This window comes from Drosophila erecta, unplaced genomic scaffold (genome assembly GCF_003286155.1).
Source record: "Drosophila erecta strain 14021-0224.00,06,07 unplaced genomic scaffold, DereRS2 tig00000000-arrow-pilon, whole genome shotgun sequence".
NCBI classification, from domain to species: domain Eukaryota; kingdom Metazoa; phylum Arthropoda; class Insecta; order Diptera; family Drosophilidae; genus Drosophila; species Drosophila erecta.
The window spans coordinates 1,441,004-1,464,740 of NW_020825194.1; the positions used below are offsets into that span (position 1 = coordinate 1,441,004).

A 23,737-nucleotide genomic window follows, 5' to 3' on the forward strand; every position below is an offset into this window, starting at 1 on the left:
TTCCTGCTCCGCATATTTACACATAGAGTGAGGCGAACAACTTTAACAGACAGCGGGGGATTGGAAAATGGGGGTAGCGTATTTAAATAACTAACAATTGTTTATGTACGTGAGTGTTATGTAGTGTAGTGTGTATTTCATATAAGGCCCTAGAGTGCAAATATCCATCACAAACCACATAGTATTTGCGCTTAAAAGTAAGTTCTTCGTTTTCGTTTAGTGTTTAAGTTAACATTTTGTTGTTGTTAAGGGGTTTTAACTAGGCTAAGTATTTACGCTTGTAATAGTAATTATTGTTAAATTTATGCTAACGTGTGCTGGCTGTATTTGAAATCTGAAGTATTCCAACTCGAGTATAACAGTTTGCGTTTGTTTGCTTTTGCTTGTGCTTTTGCAATTGGTTTTGGTTTTGGTTTTGGATTCTCTAGCTTTTGTTCTTGCGAAATAATTTACAAAAAATATATGTATGTACACATATATACCGTCGCTCGGCACTCTCCTCATTAAAATACAAGAATATAAAAACTAATTAAGTATTAAATGCATTTTTTTGTGAGTTCTTCCGCTCGTTTTTTTGTTGCGTGTCTGGAAAAGCAAGAAAATCATGGGCAAAAATTCCTTGGACAAGTTAAACATCAAAAAGAAATGTTCGTTGTTCTGGAAACCTTGTTTGTTTTTTTGTTTTTTTTTCAACTAATTATAGTTTGCGGCTGAGTGAGAAACGATTTCAATTGAACTTTGACCTTGGCTAGCACGGCAATCGAAGCATTATCAATTATTTAGTCATAAATTTATTGTCATGGCAAACATTACGATAGTTAATAGGGTCTTTGGTTGGTTTCTTTTTCTTTTTGTTTTTGTTTTTCTTATACCTTTTTCTTGTTTCTTTTTCGACTTTCACATTTAGTACGCACATGGAATTTTGCTAATAGATTTCGCGAGACTTTCCCAAATGATTTCTTTTCGTTTTACATGCTAGTTTTTATATGAATATTCTGAAACGTTTTTAATCGTTAAATAATGTGTAATAAGGCCAAATTAAGTTTTCGTTTAAACATTAGTTAGCATTAGTTTAGTTTAGCATTAGCATTAGGTTTAGATTTAGATTTAGATTTAGATTTATTGGGTTGTCGAGTGGCAAGCGGCAGCCGGCGGCCTTAAATGCATGACGTGCACCTTCTCAGTGGGCGCGGCTCGGGCCAAATGGAATGATCTTGTAGGTGTTGTGCTCATTTCGCGATTTCGAGGGCAAATTTAAAGCGTAGTTCGAGAACGACTGGGTGGTTGGGTTGGGTTGGGTTGGTTTTCCTTAAGTAAGAGGGCTTGAAACGCGCGGCAAGCGGTGGGTTTTCCATTCAACATGAACTATATACGAAATGGGGGCGGTTGGGGCTAACTGGGCGTGGACTTTACAATGGGGTGGCTTTAATACAGTTTCGCTGCTTAATACTTTTGTATCTGGTTTTGTATCTATTGTCTGCTTGTATTTTCATGCACTTGCTCTGTGCTTTTGCTGGTTGGTCCGGAAGTTGTGGGTGGAAAATTCCTTTGGAGCGGGTGCGCAATGTCAACCCAGCCTGGCTTAACCGAAAACTAAAAGTTACAGCTTAAAAGAATACATAATCGTAGAAAATATACATTCATGCCTTTGCATTCCATTCCATTCCATCTAGGAGTGGGCTCCTAACGATCGAGTTTTGAGTATTCTGCAGCACTTGGTACTGGTCTCTCTCCAGCTCCTCAAACTAAAGAACTAAGGGCTAACACATTAATGCGTAAAAAAATAGATAAAACGATATCTTTAAGCGAGTTGGGGCGGCGGGGGCCAAACAAAATGATTCAGCCCCCAGCTCGAACTTAGGCGGTAAGATAAACTAATAAAATACTAAGAACAAAGTGGTTGCAACATTGTAAAAATAATAAATTCGCTCAAACGAAAGGTTTTCAATTACGGCTTCTTACTTTCCCTGGCTATATGGCTATAAAAAATATTTCTCTCTTGCTTTGCTGACTCTGACTTTGATTCCGTCTAAAGTGCATTTGCGGGGGTGTTTTTTTTTTCAGTGTGTTCCTGCACATTTTGAGATTTTCTGTTCGTCGGTTTTTTAAGTACAGCCTGTAAGTGCTGGCTTGGCTGGCTTGGCTTGCTTGGCTTTCTCAGCTCAATTCTGAAACATTTTGGCATTGAAGAAGTCGAAGGCGGGCGCGGACGTGGGCGTGGTCTGTGGCGGTGGCGGCGGCGGCGGCGGAGGCAGCAGTCCCGCATGGTGGTGAAAGAACTGCGCCGCCGGCGGCTGGCCAAACCCGGAGCCAGAAAGCAATGGAGGCGGATGTGGAGCCGGCGGACGATGTGTCTGCTGGCTGGATGGCGGCGGCAGCATCGCTCCAGCTCCATTCCAGGAGAGCCTGTGATGCTGCTGCTGCTGCTGCTGGAAGGCAGCCATGGCCGCCAGATGCGGGTGGTGGGGATGCTGGTGATGCGGCGGGTACTGGGGATTCGCCGCCGCAACCGGAACGCGACGACGACCCCGATTGCTGGCCGTCGTGGGCGGCGCTAGGGGATTGGCTCCTGGTTGGCAGGTGGGCGGCACTGAGGTGTCGCTTACCTATTCCCTGTAGGGCTTGCAGTAGGAATACCGGTGGTTCATGTGCTGGCTGTAGCTGCCCGAGTGCGAGAAGCGCTTCAGGCACTTGGAGCACTGAAAGGGCTTCTCGCCACTGTGCAGGCGCTTGTGCTCCGTGAGGTGGTGCTTGTGCTTGAAGGCCTTCGGGCAGTCCATGCACTGGTAGGGTCGCTGACCTGTTAGAAGAGAAGCAAATCGTGGAGTTAGAAGGGATTCCAAGATCGGGGAACTGTGGTTAACCCACCGGAATGCTCGTATTTGTGCCGCGCCAGCGAACTCTGCTTGGCGAAGGCCTTGTCGCACTGATCGCACACGTAGGGCAGATCGGGATCGCCCGCGTGGCCGTGGGTCTCCGCCTTGCCCCTGCGGGGTTTCGGTGGCATCAGGACGCCGGCGCCAAACTCATCCTCGTGGGATATGCGCGAGTCGTCGTCGCGCCACGAACGCTTCTCCGATCCGCCGGGACTCAAGCTGGTGCCGCGGTAGTCGGGCAGCTTAATACTGTTCATCAGGGGATGATTGGAGGCGAAGTCCCCGCCCGGGCGCATCTTGAACAGCGCCTCCATGGGCAGCGGCATGGGCAGCATGTAGGGCGGTAATCCCGGAAAGGCCTGGACACCTCGCGGAGTGGAATCCAGCTGGCTATTTGGGGGCGAAGGCGGCGGGGCAGCGCCAAAGTAGAGGGCTGCCGCGGATGACGGTGAAATCGAGGCCGGCGACATCGATGCGGATGTGGAGAACTTCCGGCTGAGATTGATTGCTTCGGGATTCAGGGCTTCGCCCGACGGTGGAGCTATGTACGGGGGCGAGCTCTCGCTCTTGGGCGTGAGCGGATCCCTCTTCACGGACAAGTCCAGAGGCTGATCCTCTCGAGTTAGAGATGTCTGGCTGTCATTGGTCGCCGACGGGGCTGTGGCCTGATTGTTCTGGAAACTCTGCATTTTGCGCTCCCTGGAGCGGTTGTTCTGGAACCACACCTGCACCACCCGAGGATCCAGCTGCAGACGGGCTGCTATCATGCGGAACTCATCCCTGCTGGGTCGCGAGTTGAGGGAGTAGTGCTGCTTCAACTGCTGCTGCTGCTCCTCGTTGATGGCCGTTCGCACTCGCACCTTGCGTTCGCCGCTCTCCTGCCTGGGCTCCTCCTCCACGTCCATCTCCTCGTCCTCCTCATCCTCTTCGCTGGCCGAGGCCAAGACGAAGGACGCGGCCTGTTGCTGTTGGAAGTGCTGCTCCAGCTCCTCCTTGATCAGGCCGCAAAGCACCTTCTCGTGCTGCACCAGCTCAGTGGGATGGTTGAACTGTTTGGAGCAGCGACTGCAGCGCAGGTCGGCGGCCTGCTCCACTGGGGCGTGTTCTTCCAGGGGCGTTTGACGTTCCTCTGGGGCGTTCAGGGGCTCCTGCTCCTGCTTAATCGCTTGCGAGGCGGACAGATAGCTGGAGCAGTCCGGAGCAGGCGAGGCTTCCCTGCTCTCCTCCCGCTTGATGGGAGTGGCTTCTTTGGCGGCCTCTGGCGTGGGCGGCCTTTCCTTGGCCTCCGGCTCCTCGATATCCATCACCAGCTTGGGCTCATCGGGGGTCTCCTCCTCCTCCCTCTCCTGCTGCTGCTTCTGCTGCTCCTCTCGCTCCTCCTCCATCTGCTGCTGGCCGGCGGCCGAGAGCTGCAGCAACCTCTGGATGCTGTAGGGATGCACGCGAGGATCGAGGCCAGCCGCAGCGGCCATCAAGTTGTGGGGAAAGGCCAGCAGGGCGGCGTTCATGTAGTTGGGATGGAATGGCGGGAAGGGCGTGGGTGCCGCACCGCCGCCCTGCACCTGGGCATCGCTGGCGAAGTAGCTCATGGGATGGGGCAGTCCCGGCAGCGACGGCTGCTCCGGCAGCTTGCCCTTGCCGTGATCCGCCGGCGATCGCCGGGACGCGGAGGATGCGGAGCCCGGACTCTTCTCCAGCCGCTTCAGCAGAGCGCGATTGTTGTTCAGCTTCAGGCCCATGCTGATGCACTTCTTCGAGGTCATGTGGGAGGAGAAGCTGCCGGAGTGCGAGAAGCGCTTGCCGCAGTTGTCGCATCCGAAGGGCTTCTCGCCGGAATGGATCCGCACGTGCTCCTTGAGGTGGTGCTTGAACTTGAAGGCCTTGTCGCACTCCTTGCACTTGAACTTCCGCAGCAGCGCGCTCTCGTCGTGGCTGATCATGTGCCTCTGCAGGCGGTACACGTTCGCGAAGGCCTTGTGGCAAATGCGGCAGGTCTGCAAGTAATAGATAAGATGCACATGCACGATTATAGTGGGTGTGTGATGATAGTGGCAAAGTGGGCTATACTCAGTACTATTTGCATTTATTTGAAAATTTCTGGGGCGTTTATTGCAATGAACTTGCCAAGTGGGCAAATATTTCAAAATATTTGAAATAAGGTTTTCAATGCCGATAGCTTGCTATTCAAAAGTGTCATCTCTAGTTCACAGCTTTCGCTGCCCACGCATCTCTTTCTCCCATTCTACGATCTTTTGTGTTCCCAGTTACCTTCTCGAACGAAGAAGAAGAGGAGGCCAGTAGACAGGTGGCCGCCGACATTGTTGCTGGATTTTGGATTTTGGGGTCGAGTTGCGCGGAAAATTGGGGGAAAAACGAAACACCAACAGGCACAGGTAATAAAAACTGTTTAAAACAACACGCGTATTTATTTGTTTTAAATTTAATGGCTTTCTAATTTGTTTCAAGGCGAGCGCTGCGACCACAAAAAAGCGGGCAAAATCAAAAGCGACCGCGGAAAACGGGCCATTTTTTGCTGCTTCTGTGTTTCTGAGTCGTAAAAGTGGACGTTTTGTGATTTTGTGATATTTAGTGAATTGTGCAAACGTATTCGAAGGAAAATACGCCGAAACTTCAATTAAACGCTGCAATGAAAATGTAGAAAAAGCGAAGCGCGCACAGCACGAACGAACGCGAAGAATGAAATGAAGAAGCGGACGAAAAAGACCGCGGCGTGCGCGACAGAGATGGCGCCATTTCCAGCGAAGGTAGGTTGTCACTCCGAAAGAAAAAGAATAAGAACAAGAAACAAAACAAAAACAAAAGCTGCGCTCAGCTGCGGGCTGCCTTCCAATAAAAATTCCACTTCAATTGGAAAATTGCGACACAAAAAACAAAGCAAGACAAGAAGGGGGCGCAGGAATAAACAAAAGTGCAGCGGGGAGAGCATCACAAAAACATCAAAATGTTTCAACAGCTGATGCTAATCAAATTTTCGATTTTTCGGGGAGCGTTTTTGTTTGTGCTTTGATTTGTTTGGCAACAAATTGAACACATCAAATGCTTAAAGGTGGAAATGGGAGTGGGAGTGGAAAGGAAAACGAAAGTGCAGCGCCGCTTTTCCCGCTTTCCCGACTTCCCGGCGTCTTCCTCTTTTCCACTTAGCGGCTGCGTTGAAAGATTTGCGGTACTTTGGCGGACAGATGGCAACACGTGTTGTTGTCCCCCTCCCACTTTCTATCGTGTGTACTCGCGTGCCTATGTGTGTGTTGTTTACCGTTCAGCCGTTGAACTTTCCATTTATTGCCGTTTCACCTTCGCTTCCAGAGTTCCCAGTTGTTATTCTTGCAAAATGCATGATATTCCGGATCGTAATCGGAATTACATTATATATATGCGATTCTAGGAATAAGCTAACAAGTTTAAAGCTTCCATTTAAATTCATCGGCATTTTCTTGTAATTAGTCGCGAGTGCTGAAGACGGCGTCTAAAGTCAAGTTCCACTGTACTGTCTTGGACTTTGTCCCTGATTTCGGGTTACGGTTACTCATGAGCTTCAATTAACGCACATTGCGCCATTAGTCATTAGCATGAACTCGTAACCAATTTACCCACTCGGGATGAGATCACTCCGAAAATACTATTAATATGTATTGTAATTAGTTTGTTCGTTAGCGTGACACGGTGTTTATTGTTTTAGGCGTGTTGGGAAAAATAATAATACATTTATAGCGCAAGCCTTCTAATTTGTTTGTTCTGCTGCTGATGGTAAAAAGTGAACGGAAAATGCCTTTCCTCGTCTCGTTTCGACAGCACTAACAGTTTCCGTTTCCGCTTGTTGTTTTACCTGTGACGTCACCCCAACCCCAATTGCATTCTCAATCTCCAGCAAAAGTACCATTTTCATGCGGCCATTTGTTTGTCAGGTGAGTGAGTGCGATAAATAGCTATAGTATAAAACGGCCACCTGTTGGCTCACTCCCGCGCACTAACGCACTCATGCATACATATATGCACACTCACACAAGCGCAGTTCAGAACCCGTTATCTCTCCACATGGAGTCGGGCTATCTGCGTCCCTCTCGCACGCACTCACTTAATCAGGTTGTTCGACTGTAAACAGCAATAACGCCTACCTAGAAATCAGAAACCATGGAACCACAAAACCTAGAAACTGTACAGTGGTAACTGGCTGTGAAGAGAGCCATTCATGAGTAATATAGTACATACATATGTGCATGTATAAATGCATATTTTGTATCCATACATTAAAATGTAACCTTTTTCCTTTTCAGGACTACCCATTTAAATACAAATAGAGCTATCCATCTGTCGAGTGCCCACTGTACACACCTCCCAGAGCGGACATTAAACCGCAAGAGCAGCTCACAATGGAAGCGCTTTGTTGTCGTCGGCGTTATCAATTAAATGTAAGCGAGCGAGGCGCAGCGCAAACGAAATGGAAATGAAAATGGCAGCCGTGAGATACGCCACTCACACAGATACTGCATACAGATACTTTATACCTTGCATGTGCGTATGTGTGTGTGTGTGTGCTGCACACGTTTACAAAAGGTAAGTTCCATTTGCGATGCGTCAGCCGGATTCTTCTTATGCGCTTTTGTTGTTACAGTTTGTTATTATTATATTTGCGATGAGCGGAAATGCCAATTGAAGCTACCTTTAACAAAGCCCCATGAAGATGCCCGCCCCCGGGGTTAACTACTGATGGACTGACGGACTGATGGACTGACGGACGGACGGATGGACAGAGTGTGTGCATGACTCAAGTGTTTTTCAGGGGAGCCACTCGAGCCAAAGTTGAAAATTGATTGATTCCACTAAGCGAATGGGCCGCGCACATGGAAATGGAAGCTAAAACCACTCGAGTGTTCAAGGTACAGTCTAACCTCCGTGGCATTAGTGTCGATAAGCCACGCACACGTGCGTACACGTCCGTTCCGATCGCCCCTTTTTTTCCACATGTTGCTAGCTGCTTAATTAATTAAATTTCATCCGAACTGTTCGAATCGTAAGAGGGGACGCGATTGGGTTGGGTACACTCGGAAAAACAATGTGGATTATGGTCATTTAACGTAAAAAATATGTAGTTTTGGTTATTCGAGTCGAGGTGTACTTTCACTGTTCACCTTAAGTATGCGGTTGAACTATCAGCCGGAGGCTTTCGGTGCTGATAAGCGCACACTATCACTATCAATCGATTTCCAAGAGGCGCGTGTGCTCGTAAACAATCGAATCGCCGAGCGGATCAGGGTCGGGATGCGGATTAGGCGACCAAAACAATTACTAACCCCTCTCTATCTCTTCTCTTTGCAGATAACCTCGATCAGGTGAGTGCAAAAATAAATATTACAACTATTTGGAAAACAGCGGGAGGCTGGCTACTACTTATCAGCAACTTATCAGTGTGAAATACCCAAATATCGAGCGAAAACTAGCGACCACACACTGTGGCATCGCACCGTCTTCAAAGCGCTCGTCTCGTCAAGCGTAATTGTACTGGGCGCGGTGTGCGGATGGTCCAGCAGTTGCATTTTAGCCTGGTTAATTGCGGGCGACAGGCCTTTTGGCTAAAATTATAACGCAACGTAGGTGGGCGCCTGTGTTTGGACCCGGTCGAAAGTGGTGGGCCCCACCAATAGACAAATCAAACGAACGAGACACGCTAAGATAATGTCTCGCCACAGACAGAAAGCTAATTTGTGAACGTATTTCACGATTGCTGGCTGAAAAATGCCTTATGCACTGAGTGACATGGGAATTTGGCCATAATAGCGCGCATAATTGGCCGTAAAAGATGATCATCCAAAGGGAGATCGTTCGGCTTTCAAAGTGTCAGCCCCAAAGGCAAGCAAACAATGTTGACAAAATACCAAACGATGTCGAGGTGGGGGAATACTATGTACGGGTACATTGGGTCTCGAAAATCTATGGATGCTGGGAGAAAAGCTCGTGGGATGGTAAAAACCGTAGAGTGGGAAATATTTCTATAAGACAGGATGTGTAATCAAAATCGATCCGGCTCGAAGGGCCAAATGGGTGCAAGGCACATTGGTTTCCTTAGAAATGTAGCACCAAAAGTCCTAAAGTTTTGGAACGCACTGTATGCGGTTTGTCCACATAGACTCGTCTATATGGTATCTGATAGATATAAAAGCGCACCTGTCGCCTGACGAAATGCGTAAACAAAAATAACAAAATGCGACAAGCTCAAAGTTTCTGCTTCTGTTTTTGTTTAATTCTATGAGATGCTTTTGAGGTCAGCCAAATAGAAGAAAAACGAATATTAACGACGCCACAAAGAAATGTTTAGCGCAAAAAGATGAAACGAAGTAGAGACTCGAGTGAAAAATACGACGAACATAATGGTGTCTGATCTCTAACTGCTTTATAGCGAAATACGCGACCCAATTTCGAGCTTATCGCTCGGCAGCTGCCGCCCCACAAGCAAATAGTACTGAAAAGTATCTGGACTACGACTGATTAGACATTTCAAATGAATGAAACCCCAAGTCGGGCCATTGACGTACCTTTCTGGCAAGACAGAGAGAGCGAACTAATTGTAGTACCTCGTGGAATCGCGGAGGTCGGCGGGTTATCGCGGGAAAACCTGATAATCCGTAGGTAGAGTCCGGACTTCAGATCGGTTAATTTATTGTTCTTTTGCCGAGGAACAATGAGTGATGCCATTACGTATTGCTGGGCGGGTTCATTAACTTTCGTCGGCGCGATCATCGCTGCATTAAGTCCATTGGGAAATTGATTAACACGCGCAGTTAACAGGGAAATACTTTTAGCCATTGCGGTCACTTTGCTGCCGCATTTCTCAATATTTTATGGCCATTTTACGCGCTTTGTGCAGACGACAAATCCATATACATAGCACATAGCATATAGCATATGCAGCAGCAGCGCTGGGATTTAAAATTATTAATTTTCCATAAATCATCTCGAGTTCAGTCGGAGGCCGAAATTTCGGTTGCTGTTTCTTTTTCGGTGTCTGTCTGCGTTTCGTTTTCATTCGATTTTCATTCGCCAACGCAGCGACAAATCAAATTTAATTGTTTATAAATAAAACGTTTTTCTCAATGATGAGGACGCCCTGATTTCAACGGCAGCGAGAGAGCTGCGAAATTAGTTGCGTATTAGGAAAACATAAATTAGGCGACGCCGCGGTATAAATTAAATTTATCACTCTTGATAAAAGCCACTGTCTTGGGAAATTAGGGAAACGTGTCGTGGAAAAGTATGATTTCCTGGGCGAGCACAAATTCCGTGGGTTGCGATAACTTTTCTCAGTGTTTTCTCCGTGTTTTCAGCAGCTACTATCACTTTTAGCTGGAAGTAGCAGTATTATACGTTCCTGTGAAAAACGCTTCAGTGTTAAAGCTTGCCACTTTCGCTTATGCTAATCTGAGTTTCTATTCACTTTCCCAGACCATTTAACAAGAGTTCTGAGCGTCTATCTAATGTGCCAACCCTTTCCAAATACCATTTGGTGCTGCAATTTGAAACTTCTGCTGTGACTTTCTCTGGAGTCGTCCTCAAGTGCAATCTCTTCTCACAATCAGACTGCCCAATGAAATGTCAAGTGCTGTAGTATCATATCATTCTGTGTTCTTTTACCCCCTCGACTTTGAAATTCCCAATCGCCTCGCGGAGCAGAGCATTTCTCATTAAACATATCAAGTAACAACCGCACAATAAACGTCACAAGTGAAAAAACCCACGGGACTTGCAGCGAGGAAAACTGAAAAGTCGGGGGAAAATTGTCTGAGGCATTTCCATGTGAGCATGTGAGAAACTGCGCCACAAGCGGAGCCACATAATTTATGGCCCTCACGGTGAAAGTTGATATAAATCTCAGGAGTAACTTAAAAATAAGGGAAAGAAATGAGCTAGAAGTTTAAATTGCAGTCGAGCGACTGACATGTGGAAGTAGGCAGGTGAAAAGTCTGGGGAAAACCAGGGGACATCCTTGAGGAAACAGGAACTCCCAAAGATGATGATGATGATGATGTGAAGCATAAAAAATGATCATAGGACAGAGGTTTTCACTTGAGAAGCTGAAGTGGAAATGGATAATTGTCGTTTGAAAAACTAAAATACATTACAATGATTTGTTATATAAATCAATATAAATAGTCCTTGCAACCAATTATAATATTTAAAAGCCCCTGACTATAAATCGTAGCCTCGCTGTGTTTAAAAGTTTTTTAATTTGTCTGCTTTAATTGCGAATAATTCGGAAACTTTTAACTCCCCGTCACCTTTGACCTTATGGGGTCCGCAGAGAAATACAGCATAAAAATACATTTAAAAGCGGGTAGACGAGCAAATAAAGGGTTGAGCCAAATAAATTGCTATTAATTTTTCACTCGCTCCGTTCGTCAAGCGGCGCCGCAAAGACGACGACCCAATGTGGATATGTGGACGGGCATCAGTGGCAGCAGTGGCATTGGTGGCAGCAGTGGCAGGACTCGCAGGACTACACCTAAAGTGCATATAATTTTTCAATTTGAATTGTCTGCGCCCTGCCCCAGTTTGTGGCGGCCAAAAAGGTGGCAAACCGGAAACGGAAAAGCGGAAGAGCGGAAGGCAGCAGCAGAAAGCAGCAAGCCAACCCGCCAAATGAGTTGTGGCCAAAAAGTTGCAGCCATGTGCGTTTGCAGTTAAGCAAATATTTAATTGCTGCACTTTTTCTGCTGAAAGTTGGCCAGGACCTCTGCTTTTTTCGCCCGTAATTTATGGCCTGCCATTTGCTCGGCCGTCTGAACCCCCCCGCAGCGCTTTCCCCCCTCCCCGGTTAATGATGTTGACCTTAAAAACAAATGTTGAAATGTTGCATCAACAATGTTGGATTGATACCCCTCACACCCCCCACTGCCTCCTTTGTGCGGCGCTTTAATGCCTTTTCAATAAAATCGTTGCCTACTTTTGTGAGTCGACAGCCTGATTTCCATAATGAGCCATTTGTCTCACTGGCAAAGGGGCGTAGCGGTGGCATTATTGTTATTTCTGGCACTGTTTTTGTTTGCCGCATAATTAATTGTTTTCACACATAATAATTTAATACGGCGAACACGTGTAAAAGCCAATGGCCAACAATATTAAATAAATGCAATGTGCCACATCAATTATAATTGGTTTGTTCGCATAGTTTGCACACTTGGCCATGTGTCAATGTGGCTGTTGCCATTTTGGCCTTTTCGCATGTGTTTAAATGTTTAAATGTCATTAACGAAGCCGTAAATTATATGCAACCCAAGTGGGCAACTGCACGGGGTGGCTGTATAAGAGGGGTATAAAGGCGGAGTTGCAACTCATAAACCTGCTCTTCAGCTACGGAGTTGGCCAACTTTATTAGCTTTTTGCCAGGCTGGCAATCATCGCGGCTTAGGTAAATATTAATAACGGCCAGAAAAGTATGAAAAAGCAATAGAAGATAGACTGCACAGTGGGTTTTGCTCGAAATTGAGGACACTCATGAAAAGGTAATACAAATTCTTGGAAAATCTACACCTAAAGCAATAGAATATATTTGAGTATACTTTACTATTCAGATATGATAGTATGATTCCCTCTGTTGACTTTGCCCCACTGTGTGGCTCAAAAACCTGAAATCTCATCTCGTATTTTTTCGGGCTGGTGTCAAACTTTTTCATTTCACTCGTGCTTTCTCCCCTCATATGGGGAAGGTAAAAGATACAGCCCCCGAAAAAAAACCATCATACACGAAAAACAACAACAAACTAGCCATATGAATTTATGACCAGCAGAGGTGGGGAGAAACTTTGGATGGAGTCTGTCTTTTGTATTTGGGGGGGCGAGTGCAACAAAATTATAATTTATGTGGCTTTAATAGCCGCTGGGTAGCTCCAAGGTGAACCAGTGCCTGCTCCGCCTTTCCCTGTGACCCCTGACCCGTCTCCACTTGCTCCTTATCGCGTGTGTGACTTACGCAGCAGGCCTGGATATTTTCTTTTTACAACTCGTGTGCCACATAAGGCCAAGACGGCGAGTGGAAGAAGCGGGGGGCGGGGGCGTGCGGTTAGGTGTTATCAGGTTCCACTTGCCTGAGGCAACATTCATTTCAATGCCTTATCACGGGGGCAGGCCTTAGAAAAAACAACAACTGCACAATTGGGAGTTATGAGCGTGTGACTGACAGTCTTCCCCCATATTTCTATATACACACTCGCACACTTACACACACTTTTTATGCCTCCCCCCTTCCCCCTTCCCCCTTCTGATAACAGCCCCAATTGTTTTTCTCCGTCGCCGCCATTGGGGAATTTGGTTTTTACTATTTTTCCTTCGGTCCGGTGAACGCCTACGTTTTATTTTTATGCCCCTTATCATAGTTTACTACGGCATTGTTGTTGCCCCACGCCGATAAAACAAAAGTCGAATGGCGGTAGGCGGTAGGCGGTAGGCGATAACATTGAGGCGCGTTTCTCGATTTTCTCGTCTTTAAAAGTGCCAATGCTTGACGCGTGCACGGCGAGAAAAACCTATCATGATGGCCTTAAGTGTGGAAAAAAAAATAAAACTTAATTCCAAGTGAATGGTTCACTGTTAGTCACTATCGCGTGTGCTGTTTGTTTTTCGAACATACATATATCTTTACCACTGGCCGTTTGCTGTTTTTTCGACGATTTGTCAACAGGAAATGTGCATAAGGTTGGCTGGCTGGCTGGCTGGGATTCCCGCACCCTTCCTTCCAGTGACATGGGGATTTGATTGGATGCTGTACTTGGCACCGCACTCCCGTTATCGGTAGGCTCATTTCCCGTTAGCCGCGAACAAAGCCCACGCATTGTGCTACACCCGCCGTGATCAAGTGTTCAAAGATCAAGTGCCCCCAGATCCGACTCCCTCCAGCCCTCCAGCCCTCCAGCCCTCGATCCCCCATCCCTCCCAGTTGGGATTCTGATTCCGACTACGCATGAGCAACCAGCCAACACGTAAGCCACTGAACGCCGAGGGATAAGAACAAGTGACTCCCCTTATCAGGGCTTCCAGGAATTTCGATCCTCCCGCTGCATTCCGCAGGTTTAGTCACTGGTTGCCCCCGGTTTTCCCACTGATTGCCCCACGATCGCCTACCAGCAGCATTATTTTCGACATGTGGTGTCTGACTCAAAGCCACTATCACTCGAAAATATTTGTGTGCCGAAGTTGTGATTGCAAAACGTGAATGTATACATTTAAATGTTATTAGATATGTAGTATATTTCGCAGCCTTATACTGCAGCCTTGGCATTCCATAGAGGCATACATATCGTACCATTAGGCTATCTCGACTCTTGAAATAGTTCTGCAGCTTGGCCAGCCCCCGCTAACTGGCTGTGCTTAAAGTTATTATGTCTTTTATAACTAGTTTCCAATGGCTATGTGCAACTCACCTGGGAGACATTGCTGACCGCCGCCGGGCCGCAGGGCGAGTGGAGCTGCTGGTGCTGCTCGAGCTGGTCGCGCGTGGCGAAGGAGGCGGTGCACTGCATGCAGGGGTAGGCGCCACTCAGGTCGCCGGTGGTGGAGCCCGGACTGGAAGTGGAGCGCGGGGCGCTGAGGTCCAGGTCGTAGGCGGAGTTGCTGCCCACGCTGCTGTTGCTGCCGGGCAGTTGCGGCGGCAGCAGTTGCTGCATGGTCATCTGCTGCTGCTGCAGTTGCTGCTGATGCTGCTGCTGATGGTGATGCTGCTGCTGCTGATGCTGATGCTGCTGCTGTTGGCTGGGCGAGCTGGCGGTGCGGGCGGACTGAAGGGAGGCCAGGGAGGCGGCGGCGGCGGCCATGAACTGGGCGTGCAGGTGGGGCGGCAGCTGGTGCTGCGGCGGGTGCTGGAGCTGGGCGAAGAGGTCGCCGGGTGTGAGGGCGCCGGGTGAGCAGAGGGGCGACATTTTGCTGGCGTTGTTGTGGTTCTTGGCCAGATCGCTGTTGTTGTTCATGGACTGGTTGCTGGTGCTGTTGCTGTTGGCGTTGGCGGTGCTGCTGTTGTTGTTGCTGGCCAGCGGCGACTTGGCGTACCGCCTGCTGCTGCCGCTCATGTTGCTCTGCTCGTCCTCGGCATCGCTTTCCGGCTGGGCGGCTCCGCAGTTCAGCTTGTCGTGGGGATGCTCGCTGGCAATGTGCTCGCTGAGGGACTGTTTCAATGAATAAATGTACGAATGGGATTTGTCGTTATTTGTATAAAATTCATGTTTATTTGTATAAAAACCCCAAGTTTTTAATTATCGAGTAGGACAACTCTTATCTTGGTTCTAATCCCAGCAACTTTGCCCTATTATCTTTGCGTTCAACACCATAATCACATCACATTTCCGGTTTTTAATCATACCCCTTAAACGTATTTAATTGCGTAAGCTAATTAATTTTTAACGTACGAAAGTTCCCAATATTAAGTTGAAATCGTTTTGTGTTTTCCAATAAGTAATACTTATTTTCACGGCTTAGTTACTAGATTTTTGCTAGTTGCGAAATCCTACCTGATACTCGGTGAATCGCTTGTGGCACTGGGTGCACTTGACCAGGAAGGCATCTGCGGCGGCACCTGGCTGGTTGGGATGGGCATCCTGGATCCCGCTGGAGCCCGGATTGCTGTGCTTCGGCGACTGGTTGTGGTGGAGCAAAGTGGAGGCCAGCGAGGGAACTGCGGAGTAATGGGGAGGAGGAAAACAAATTAACTGCCAGATCGTTTAAGAACCATAAAGTATGCGAAAGGGAACTCGAAAGCCAGATGAGAAGTATGGAGAGTGAGGTGCTGCAGAATCCACAGAGAGAAATTCGGGGCGTACTTACATACTATAAAGATGGGAAAAGTAATAATATCAAACAACTAGGTCATTAGCAACATTGCTTATGAAGGAACTTTAGAGTAAATAAGTTTTAGAACTATATTGTTGATTGAATCTTTTTTTCCGTGTTCCCAAGAACTGGAAGATCGACTTAATTTCGTGGCAAATCAACTTCGCAGGCCTTCACGCAAGACTGAAATCCGCGGAGGCGATGATCTCATGGTTTCTTTCGATCCGCCGCAGAAACCGAAAAGAAAAGAACAGAAAAGAAAACATAAACGGGCTAAAGAAGCGGAGAAAAGAAGTGGAAGAATTGAAGAACTGAAGAACGCACGCACACTTGAGAGAGAAGAGTTGACTTAATCAGTTGAAAAAAGCGTTCAGCCATGGCGAACAGCAGAAAGAGACGGGCGGTGTGGGGCAGACAGAGAGGCAAGACGTGGTCCCAGAAGATTGCTGCTGTTGCTTTGTTCCCCCGAGGGTCACTCAATTGCCCTCTCGCTCTCGCTCTGAAACTTTGTATCTGTATCTGTATCTGTATTTGTATCTGTATCTGAGAAGGTGGAATACTTCACAAAATGGAGTTTCTGTTATTTGGTTCTTCTGTTTGTTTTTCCTTTAGAGTGTATAAAGTGTATGGAGGGCAGAACAGAGCGAGTCTTTGTTCCCATTGCCATTTGATCGCTACCTTAATTTAAGCCAATTAACTGGCGGCAGACGAAGACAGATACCCAGATACTCAGATACTCGAATACTCGCATACTCAGATGCCCGATACTCACATACGGGCACTGAATGAATGAACCCTGTTTTATCGCCACCTTTCTGCCAGAAGTATCTGTATCTGAGGGCTGTCGGCTCAATCAAGCACAATCTACGAAAGTTCATTGCACGTTTTCACTTTCAATAGTTGCAATCTTAATTGATTTCGATGCGGGCTCCGATCAAAAATGAATTAAATCGCTATATCACTATATGCCTCCCACCTTCTCACTTTAGAAGCCATTAAAAGCCATTATAAAACAACAGCTGACACACGTAGATCCATATCTTTGGATTCTATATCTTTGAACTATACATGCTGCATATACAGAGAGTATATAATTTTGAGTCCAAGAATTTATATCGCCTGGTCTGCCTAATGACATTTTTATTGAAAGTTGTAAAACGACAACACTTTTTTACGGCCCTACATTGTGTTTCATCAGCATAATGTGCTGCAAACAAAAACCCGCTCGTGGGGAAAACGTGGAGCTCAACAAGTGTGTCACCAGCTCATTTAGCCCAATCAATTCTTCATAACCGAGAAATTATTAACGCAATCGGTTTTACACTTTTATTCTTTCCGCCCCGTAACGCCACTGAAATATTGAAAGTGTCCCGCAAATTAATTTCAATTTGTGCGCAACCGAAACGAAGTGAAACGGAATTTCTTGTATTTGTTTCTGCGGAACGCAACTCGAGCGTTTTTCGTGTATTTCTATAGGTTTGGTCTCATCTTTCGGTTTATTTTTTTAACTATTTTGCGCCTAACGCCAACCAATTGAAGTTGATTGATCGTGCTAGGTGTGGGGCGGCGAAATCGGAGGGGAATTCTTCAAAGAAGAAGGTATTTTTAATCTTCCATTTCAACCTGAACTTTATGGTCCTTATACTATAGCATTTTCAATATACTTTCTAAAAACTTGAAGATTTGAAAATAAAGGCCACGAATCTCCTGCTTTGACAGTTGCCAAAATGTTGATTGGGGCATTATGTTTTTTATTTTTTAGGATACTTTCGAGGGGGATTTCTGGGGCAATTTATGGGCGGCCGCACGTTTGCCAAAAACAAAACAAAAACGCCAGCAATCAAATTCTAGCCGAGGGGAAATCTTCTGGAACGATGTCAAGTGTTTGCTGGCGATTCGAATTCTGTTTTTTTTTTTTTTTTCTGGGTCTGGTTTTCTGGTTCACCTGTGCGGTGGAAAACACGCGCGGAGAAAAAGATTCGAAAATAGGGTAGATGAACGGATGTGGGGGAGGTCTGAATATTATAAATAATACGTAGATGGGCTGGCGGCGTAAATCAATGGCAAAATAACCGAGAAAAGATACATTTGTATCTGCAGCATGGATACCCGAGATACACCCACTAATTTTATGTGCTCTTTTTATTGCCAACTTTTATTAGCCAGACATATTTCGACTAAGCCCGGCTAATGCAAATTTATTTATTTCTCCTGCGCCGTTCTACGCTTTTGAAAATTCTACATTTTCATCGAATAATTTATTTCCCCCACGAATTTTCCACCTGACTTTCCGCAGCTTTTCCCCGCTGCCGGGGGGGTGGGGTGCCAAAGTGTTTTTTAATATTTCACTGACAGCCGATTGTCACGACAATTTTCCGCGCTTTCGCCGGACAGGTGAGGGAAATTCTTTGGGGCCCCGGAAAATTGTTTGGCGATTGCTGACGCAGTTGCAGACAAATGGACGACAGGTGGCGCCCGCTGGCGCAGAGGGGTTCGATGATATTTAATGCAAATAAACATAAATTCTAGCACTTAATTATAAACAGACCTCCGGGCCTGCGCTCATTTGCAGTCAATGAACGTGGTTAGCATATTTATGATATAAATTGCCTGCAAATGAGAGCGAGTGCAAAAACACTTAGTACAGAGCTAGCTAATTGCCAGTGGAAAAACGCAAAAAAACACAACAAAACATAGAGTAGGGGAAAAACGACACTATCAGACAGTCGCAATTAATTTGTAAATGAAAACCTGTGGGAAGGTTTACGGCTCAGTTGTTTTCCATCGTCGAGTTACGGACGTGCGAATATTTATGGGCGAAATCGAGTGGAGAACGAACCCCGTCTCGAATCGAAATTCCAGGAGGGTCCAAGTCCGATCTCAAGTGGCAATCGGCTTTGAGCACGGCACACATGTGAGCGGCATATGGAGTTGTCCCGATAATCGCTCTAAATTTGGAATGCCGTTCGAGGGCTTGCCTACAGATCGGTGCACTGAGAACAACGGCTAGCGCCAGATACAAACTAAAACTATAGAAAGTGTTTTCTGAACCTGGAGACAATCAAGCTCATACTGATTTGAGTTACTCATCCATGACTCACTCTTTTGAAATGTGACCTTAAAGTTGCCTCCCTTTTTTTTGCAGTGTCGCACCTTTGCCCTGGTCTACTCTCCACTTTGGAATGGGCACAAAGGTGGCCACGTTGTGCCCTGCCCCTTCAAGTGGCAAATGCAAAGGTGCAGATTCGGAGCCAGACGATCGCCTATAAATAGAGTTCTCCTTTCTGCCCTTTGCTTTATTTGTTTGTTCAGCAAGCTGATGCTGCTGCGTGCTGCGAGCTGCTTGCTGCACGTTGCACGTTGCACGTTGCTAGATGCTGCTGCCACGTTTATTTTATTTGTAGCATTTGGCTTTGCTGAGTGTGAAATTTTAATAGCCAAGCGAGCCGTGTCCGTGTTCGTGTCCCTGTCCTTTTTTCCTCCGCATGTGCACATATATACATATGTATATATATGTATATGCATATGCATATGGGAGGCCTATCTGGAGGATAGGGAAACATATGTGTCCCGGGGCGAACTATTTCTGCGATTTACCTTGAAAAAATATGCAGAAACGCGTGTGATGTCGTGGTGTGGGCGTTCTACGTTCTGAAATTGGAGTTGCAGTGCGTTGGCGAGCCGAAAGCAATTAGGGAAATATGCCGCAGAGGTGTTCAAAGCACGGGAAATTGTGGAAGCAATGCCCGGCCATCCATGAGATACTTTGGCATCTTATTCCTCAAAGGAAGTGGAGGCAGGCGCATTTTTAAATGCGTTTTCTTTTATAAAACGAATTACTAACTGTGATAAGATGGAATATTGTTCCAAAAAATTTGAATAACGCATAAATTTAATTCCGTACTTTAAAGATAAATAGAAACTTTTCGCTGGAAGCACTCTGAAGATTGTATTCTCCGAATAGCTGTAGTAATGGGTTACTTTGAATTCGTTTGCATATATAGCTAATAATTTTGGTGATCCACCAGTAAATACCAAAAACTGCAGCTTCAGCCATCTGAAACGAACTTCATTAATGCAGAAAGTACAACCAAAGTTGGGCTTAACTTGGCTAATTGATATTCACTTGGTCCTCCCGACTCGTGTATAAATTGTATGCCATCGAAAAAAACTCCGAAATAAAGCCCATCGAGTGCAATTGAAACTTTTTCAGCTGGCGCTACCACAATAGAGCTGTTGACTATTTTTGTTTATTTAAAACTTTTAACAATTATTGTGCAATTGTGCGAAATTTATTGCAATTGAACGCCAATCAGAAGGGAAGTGCCCCTCTGCCCGCTTTACCCGCTCCCCTGCGATTCTCCTGGCTTTCCCCGGGTTTTTCACTCCGGTTTTCCTCAATGCCAGCACCACCCGTTAACCAAAATCGTTTACATGTTAAATTGTGCCTGCTCACTCCTTTTTTTAGAGCCTCCTTTTTGGCGCTGCAATTTTGCCTGCCCTTTGGCAACACCTTTTTTCAGGGGGCGCAAAGGGGATCTGTGGGACTCCCTTTTGTTTGCGCCGATTTTTTGGCACTTTTTTTTTGGGGGGTTGGGGCAGCACGGGAATTGTTGTCTCGTGGAGCGCGGCGGCATTAAATAAATAAGAAAAAATATATTCGCAAGGAGGCGGGCTGCATTCCGTGCAATTTTCACTTTACAACTGTTTCAAAGTTATCTTTGTTTCAATTGTGTGCACGACGGCGGCAAAAAGCGAGCAGCAAAAAATATTGGCAAACAATTTACTTTTTGGCCAAAATGCGAAATAAAAGTAAAATGTGGCAAATAATTTGCCCAAAGCTGCGGCAGGTTGAACACGGAATAAAGGGAATCTGCAGCAGGATATCAAAGAGGACTTTCCCCTCATTGATTTATTGTCCTTTTGTGTTTGTTGGGCCTTTGCTTCGTTTCTTTTTTTTCCTGCTCAATTGCAATTTAAAGACACAGTCTGTTTATTTTGGGCAAAGTCGGGCCAGTCTCCAACTCCACTTGAGATAGGCATCGGCAAAATTAATCATCTTTGCATGCCAGTTGCCAGATAGTTTGGGGCCAAGTTTGTTTAATTTCGATTACCAGCTGGCTGGCGAAAGTCCTGTGCCCGCCGACAGATGCAGGATGAGCCAGGAGTCCAGTAGTCCTGGAGGCCAGGAGTTATAAATGGCAGCACCGACAGCACCAGCATATAAAACTGACATCCACTGACAGCAGCCAAAATGATTAATTAGACAGGACGCAATCTTAGTAGCAGGGCTAGGTATTCCCAATCGAAGATGCAAATGTCAGATACATGTTCCATTTCGGTGCCAAACAGCTTTGATGCGTGCAAATGGGAATGGAAATTAGCGCTGATTTAGTGGCCCCTGGCCACGAGTCGAGAGATAAATATGTAGGGTATATAGAGTGTATGGGGTATATTTAGCAAAGGGGGCGTAGTCGAGGTGATAACAGGCGACAGGTTTTCGCCAGGGCGAAATGTTTGATTTACGGCATTTTGGAGCCGTTTCGAAATGCTACACAACACACGCCGAGCAGCCGGAAAATTAGTACAACTTGGCTGGCTGGTTTGGCTGGCTGGCTGGCGTTTTCCCCCGGCTTTTCCAAAAGCCCAGCGAACAGCATTTCGTATGTAGCCGGCGATTAATATCCATCGCAGTCGCAGCTGCCCAGCGCCATCAAGCAGTTTGGCTTGGCCAGGAAAGAAACGGAATACAACAACCGGAAAGTATCTCCGATCTGTGGGAGATACACATGTATGTGGGCCAACCTGTGCCCAGCCGCCTGATCGATTAGCCAAACTATCGTGTTCGAGGGCTTTTAGTTCCGCCCACAGGGAGCCGAGCTGCTTAAATAGCCATAAATTATAATTTATGGCTGCGGTGTTGCCCCTGTTTCCACCGAACATGTGCAATTAATCCGTCTCCTTAGCTGGCTTATCAATTGTCTGTGTGGAGCATCGCGAGTTTCGTGGGCGTTCCCCCGCGGAAAGCGAAAAGTGGAAATTGGAAAGCGGAAAACTTGCGCCATCCCCCCAATTCGCCTGCTAAGCGTTTTCAATTAATTTCGGCTCTTTCACACCTTCCATTTCCACCGATGAGCTCTGCCCACTGACAGTTTAATGCTTTGTTTACACTCGATAAACAGAGTGGCAAGCGCCCAGCCCAGCAGCAATATGGCCACAAAACAGGTTCTTCCAATGGTGGTGTTGGCCAAGTTAGTCAGCTACCTGTCTGCCTTCAACCTGCGCATGCGGTTTTCCTGTTCAGGGGTAGCTGCTACCTGTTCCTCGGTGGGTGGAGATTACTGGCAAGGCGGCGGTTCTGGTTCGGCGGTGCCAACAAATCAAATTGAGATGTGGCTGCAATTGGTCGGCCGTTGGGAGGAACAGAGAGGTGGCTGTGCCCCGAAGGCAGGGAAGTGTTGCCATTATTCACGATCGGCTGGCCGACTTTCATGCGTGAACAGCGTGATATGGCCAAGATATGTACGAAATCGAACGGATTTCAACGGTATACTAAAGGATTAATAATTATCGAAACCACCTTATAGTTATAGCTTGATATCAAGTATCCGAAACTAGCAAATGGCTGTCACTATAGTTCGCCAGTTCTTTGAGTTCTCAAAGCTAGCTGGCCAAAGTGACCCCGTTTTCTCGCGGTGTGCTGAGCGGGCAAACTCTGTCGGGCGTAGGAGTAGGTAATTCGAGCCGCTCATGAGTTCTCATGCTCGATCCCCTGAGGTGGAGACCACACATAACCCAAGATGGCGGAGTTTCTGGCAAACTGCTGAGCTTGCATGTCTTGAAATTGATCTTGAAATCGGTGAAAGATCGAGACCGATACCAATACCGATGCCGAGACTTGGCGCGCGAATCAGTTTAGGCAAGGTTCGATTGCATGGGCTGGCTGATAAAGGAGGCGAGTCCCGACCCGGATGAATCATCCCGACCCGAGAGATCTGTGATATGTGTGCTCCAGATCCGCGTTCTGATCACTTACACTGCATGGCGAAGGGGGAGGTGGAGGGCATGCTCTGCTGAATGATGGTATCCTCTTGGCCGAAACGTGAAGACGACGGCGCCAGACAGGACAACATTTGGAATGCTTGTTGTGACACTTGCTCTACTTTGATGCGGATAGTTTGCTTGGTTTGCTTGGCTAGCCTAGTGGGTTGGTGGCTTCTGCTGGTCTCGTCTGGGCGTTATTTCTTTCTTATAGAGCACACACGTGTGGCGGCCATTTGGGCAAAGGGCCTTCGGTTTTTATCATTCGAACATGGGAGAAACACTGGGATTTTTGTTCGCGATGCGATGCGAGATGCGCTGCGAGTGTCGCGTTTGTTTTTATTTTGTGGGCGATTTCACAGATCTGCGTTTTCTATATCTGCGTTCTCTGCGTGATTCTACTGCTAGAATGTGCTGCTCAGAGTTTTCTCTGTGGGGGAGCGACGCGTGTGCTGCCGTCGCGACGTCTACGATGCAACTGAATTCTGAGTTCTAACTTTCGCAGCATCAAGCCAAATCCGAGACCGAAACACAGACCGACGTCCTCGTCCGTATCCGTCGGATGCGAACTGAGCGTTTCGTGCGATACGCGGGGTTCTACGGGGAGCGAAGAAGACGCAGCTAGCGGTAGCGGAGAGAGAGTGAGAGAGGGCGCTGTTTGTGTGTGTGCTCCGTGTGGCTGTGCCTGTGTCTGTGCCACCACCAGCATAATATAACGGTGTAACGGTTCACCGTTGCGATGTACGAGGTGATTCGGGCGGGGGGAGTGTGTTGGTGGTCTAATGCTCTAATGGGAATGGGGGGTGTGTTGGTGGTGGTGCCGGAGCAGCGCTCTCTGCCTTTAACATAACAGCGCTCTGTTGCGGCATATCGTAAATGTTAAGCGCTGTTAGTGCCTCTCCTCTCGTAGTCACATGACGTAAGCGCTACGTAAGGGTGGCCTCTTCTGTTTAACGCGTTTCTCGTAAACATATGGCCGTTATGCGGGATTTGAC

At 46.9% G+C, this 23,737-nt stretch overlaps 1 protein-coding gene and 1 long non-coding RNA gene across 3 annotated transcripts; one reads left to right on the forward strand and one right to left on the reverse strand.

The window, feature by feature from the left end:
• Positions 1-407: 407 nt before the first annotated feature.
• Positions 408-23,389, reverse strand: LOC6555143 (zinc finger protein 1). Of its 2 annotated transcripts, XM_001981118.3 has the most exons (5): positions 22,738-23,389; positions 15,383-15,546; positions 14,303-15,040; positions 2,869-4,870; positions 408-2,800 (listed from the first exon to the last, which is right to left on the reverse strand). In XM_001981118.3, exons 1-5 carry the CDS (start codon positions 22,832-22,834, stop codon positions 2,607-2,609), a joined length of 3,195 nt encoding a protein of 1,064 aa, XP_001981154.3. In that variant the 5' UTR covers positions 22,835-23,389; the 3' UTR covers positions 408-2,606. The 2 variants fall into 2 exon arrangements, with proteins under 2 accessions (XP_001981154.3, XP_026832194.1); XM_026976393.1 differs by lacking the exons at positions 14,303-15,040; positions 15,383-15,546; positions 22,738-23,389 and adding an exon at positions 5,145-5,206.
• On the forward strand, positions 5,182-7,333 carry LOC113563862. The gene is made up of 3 exons (XR_003407638.1): positions 5,182-5,269; positions 5,343-5,641; positions 7,169-7,333. It is a non-coding gene; the product is annotated as an uncharacterized LOC113563862 (long non-coding RNA).
• Positions 23,390-23,737: the final 348 nt, after the last annotated feature.

Coding starts and splice junctions, on each gene's coding strand:
- LOC6555143 (XM_001981118.3), bottom strand. CDS start 22,834: ATGTTGTCCTGTCTGGCGCCGTCGTCTTCACGTTTCGGCCAAGAGGAT. Junction 15,547..22,737: donor CTCCCCCTTCGCCATGCAGT/GTAAGTGATCAG, acceptor ATTACTCCGCAG/TTCCCTCGCTGGCCTCCACT. Junction 2,801..2,868: donor GCACAAATACGAGCATTCCG/GTGGGTTAACCA, acceptor CTCTTCTAACAG/GTCAGCGACCCTACCAGTGC.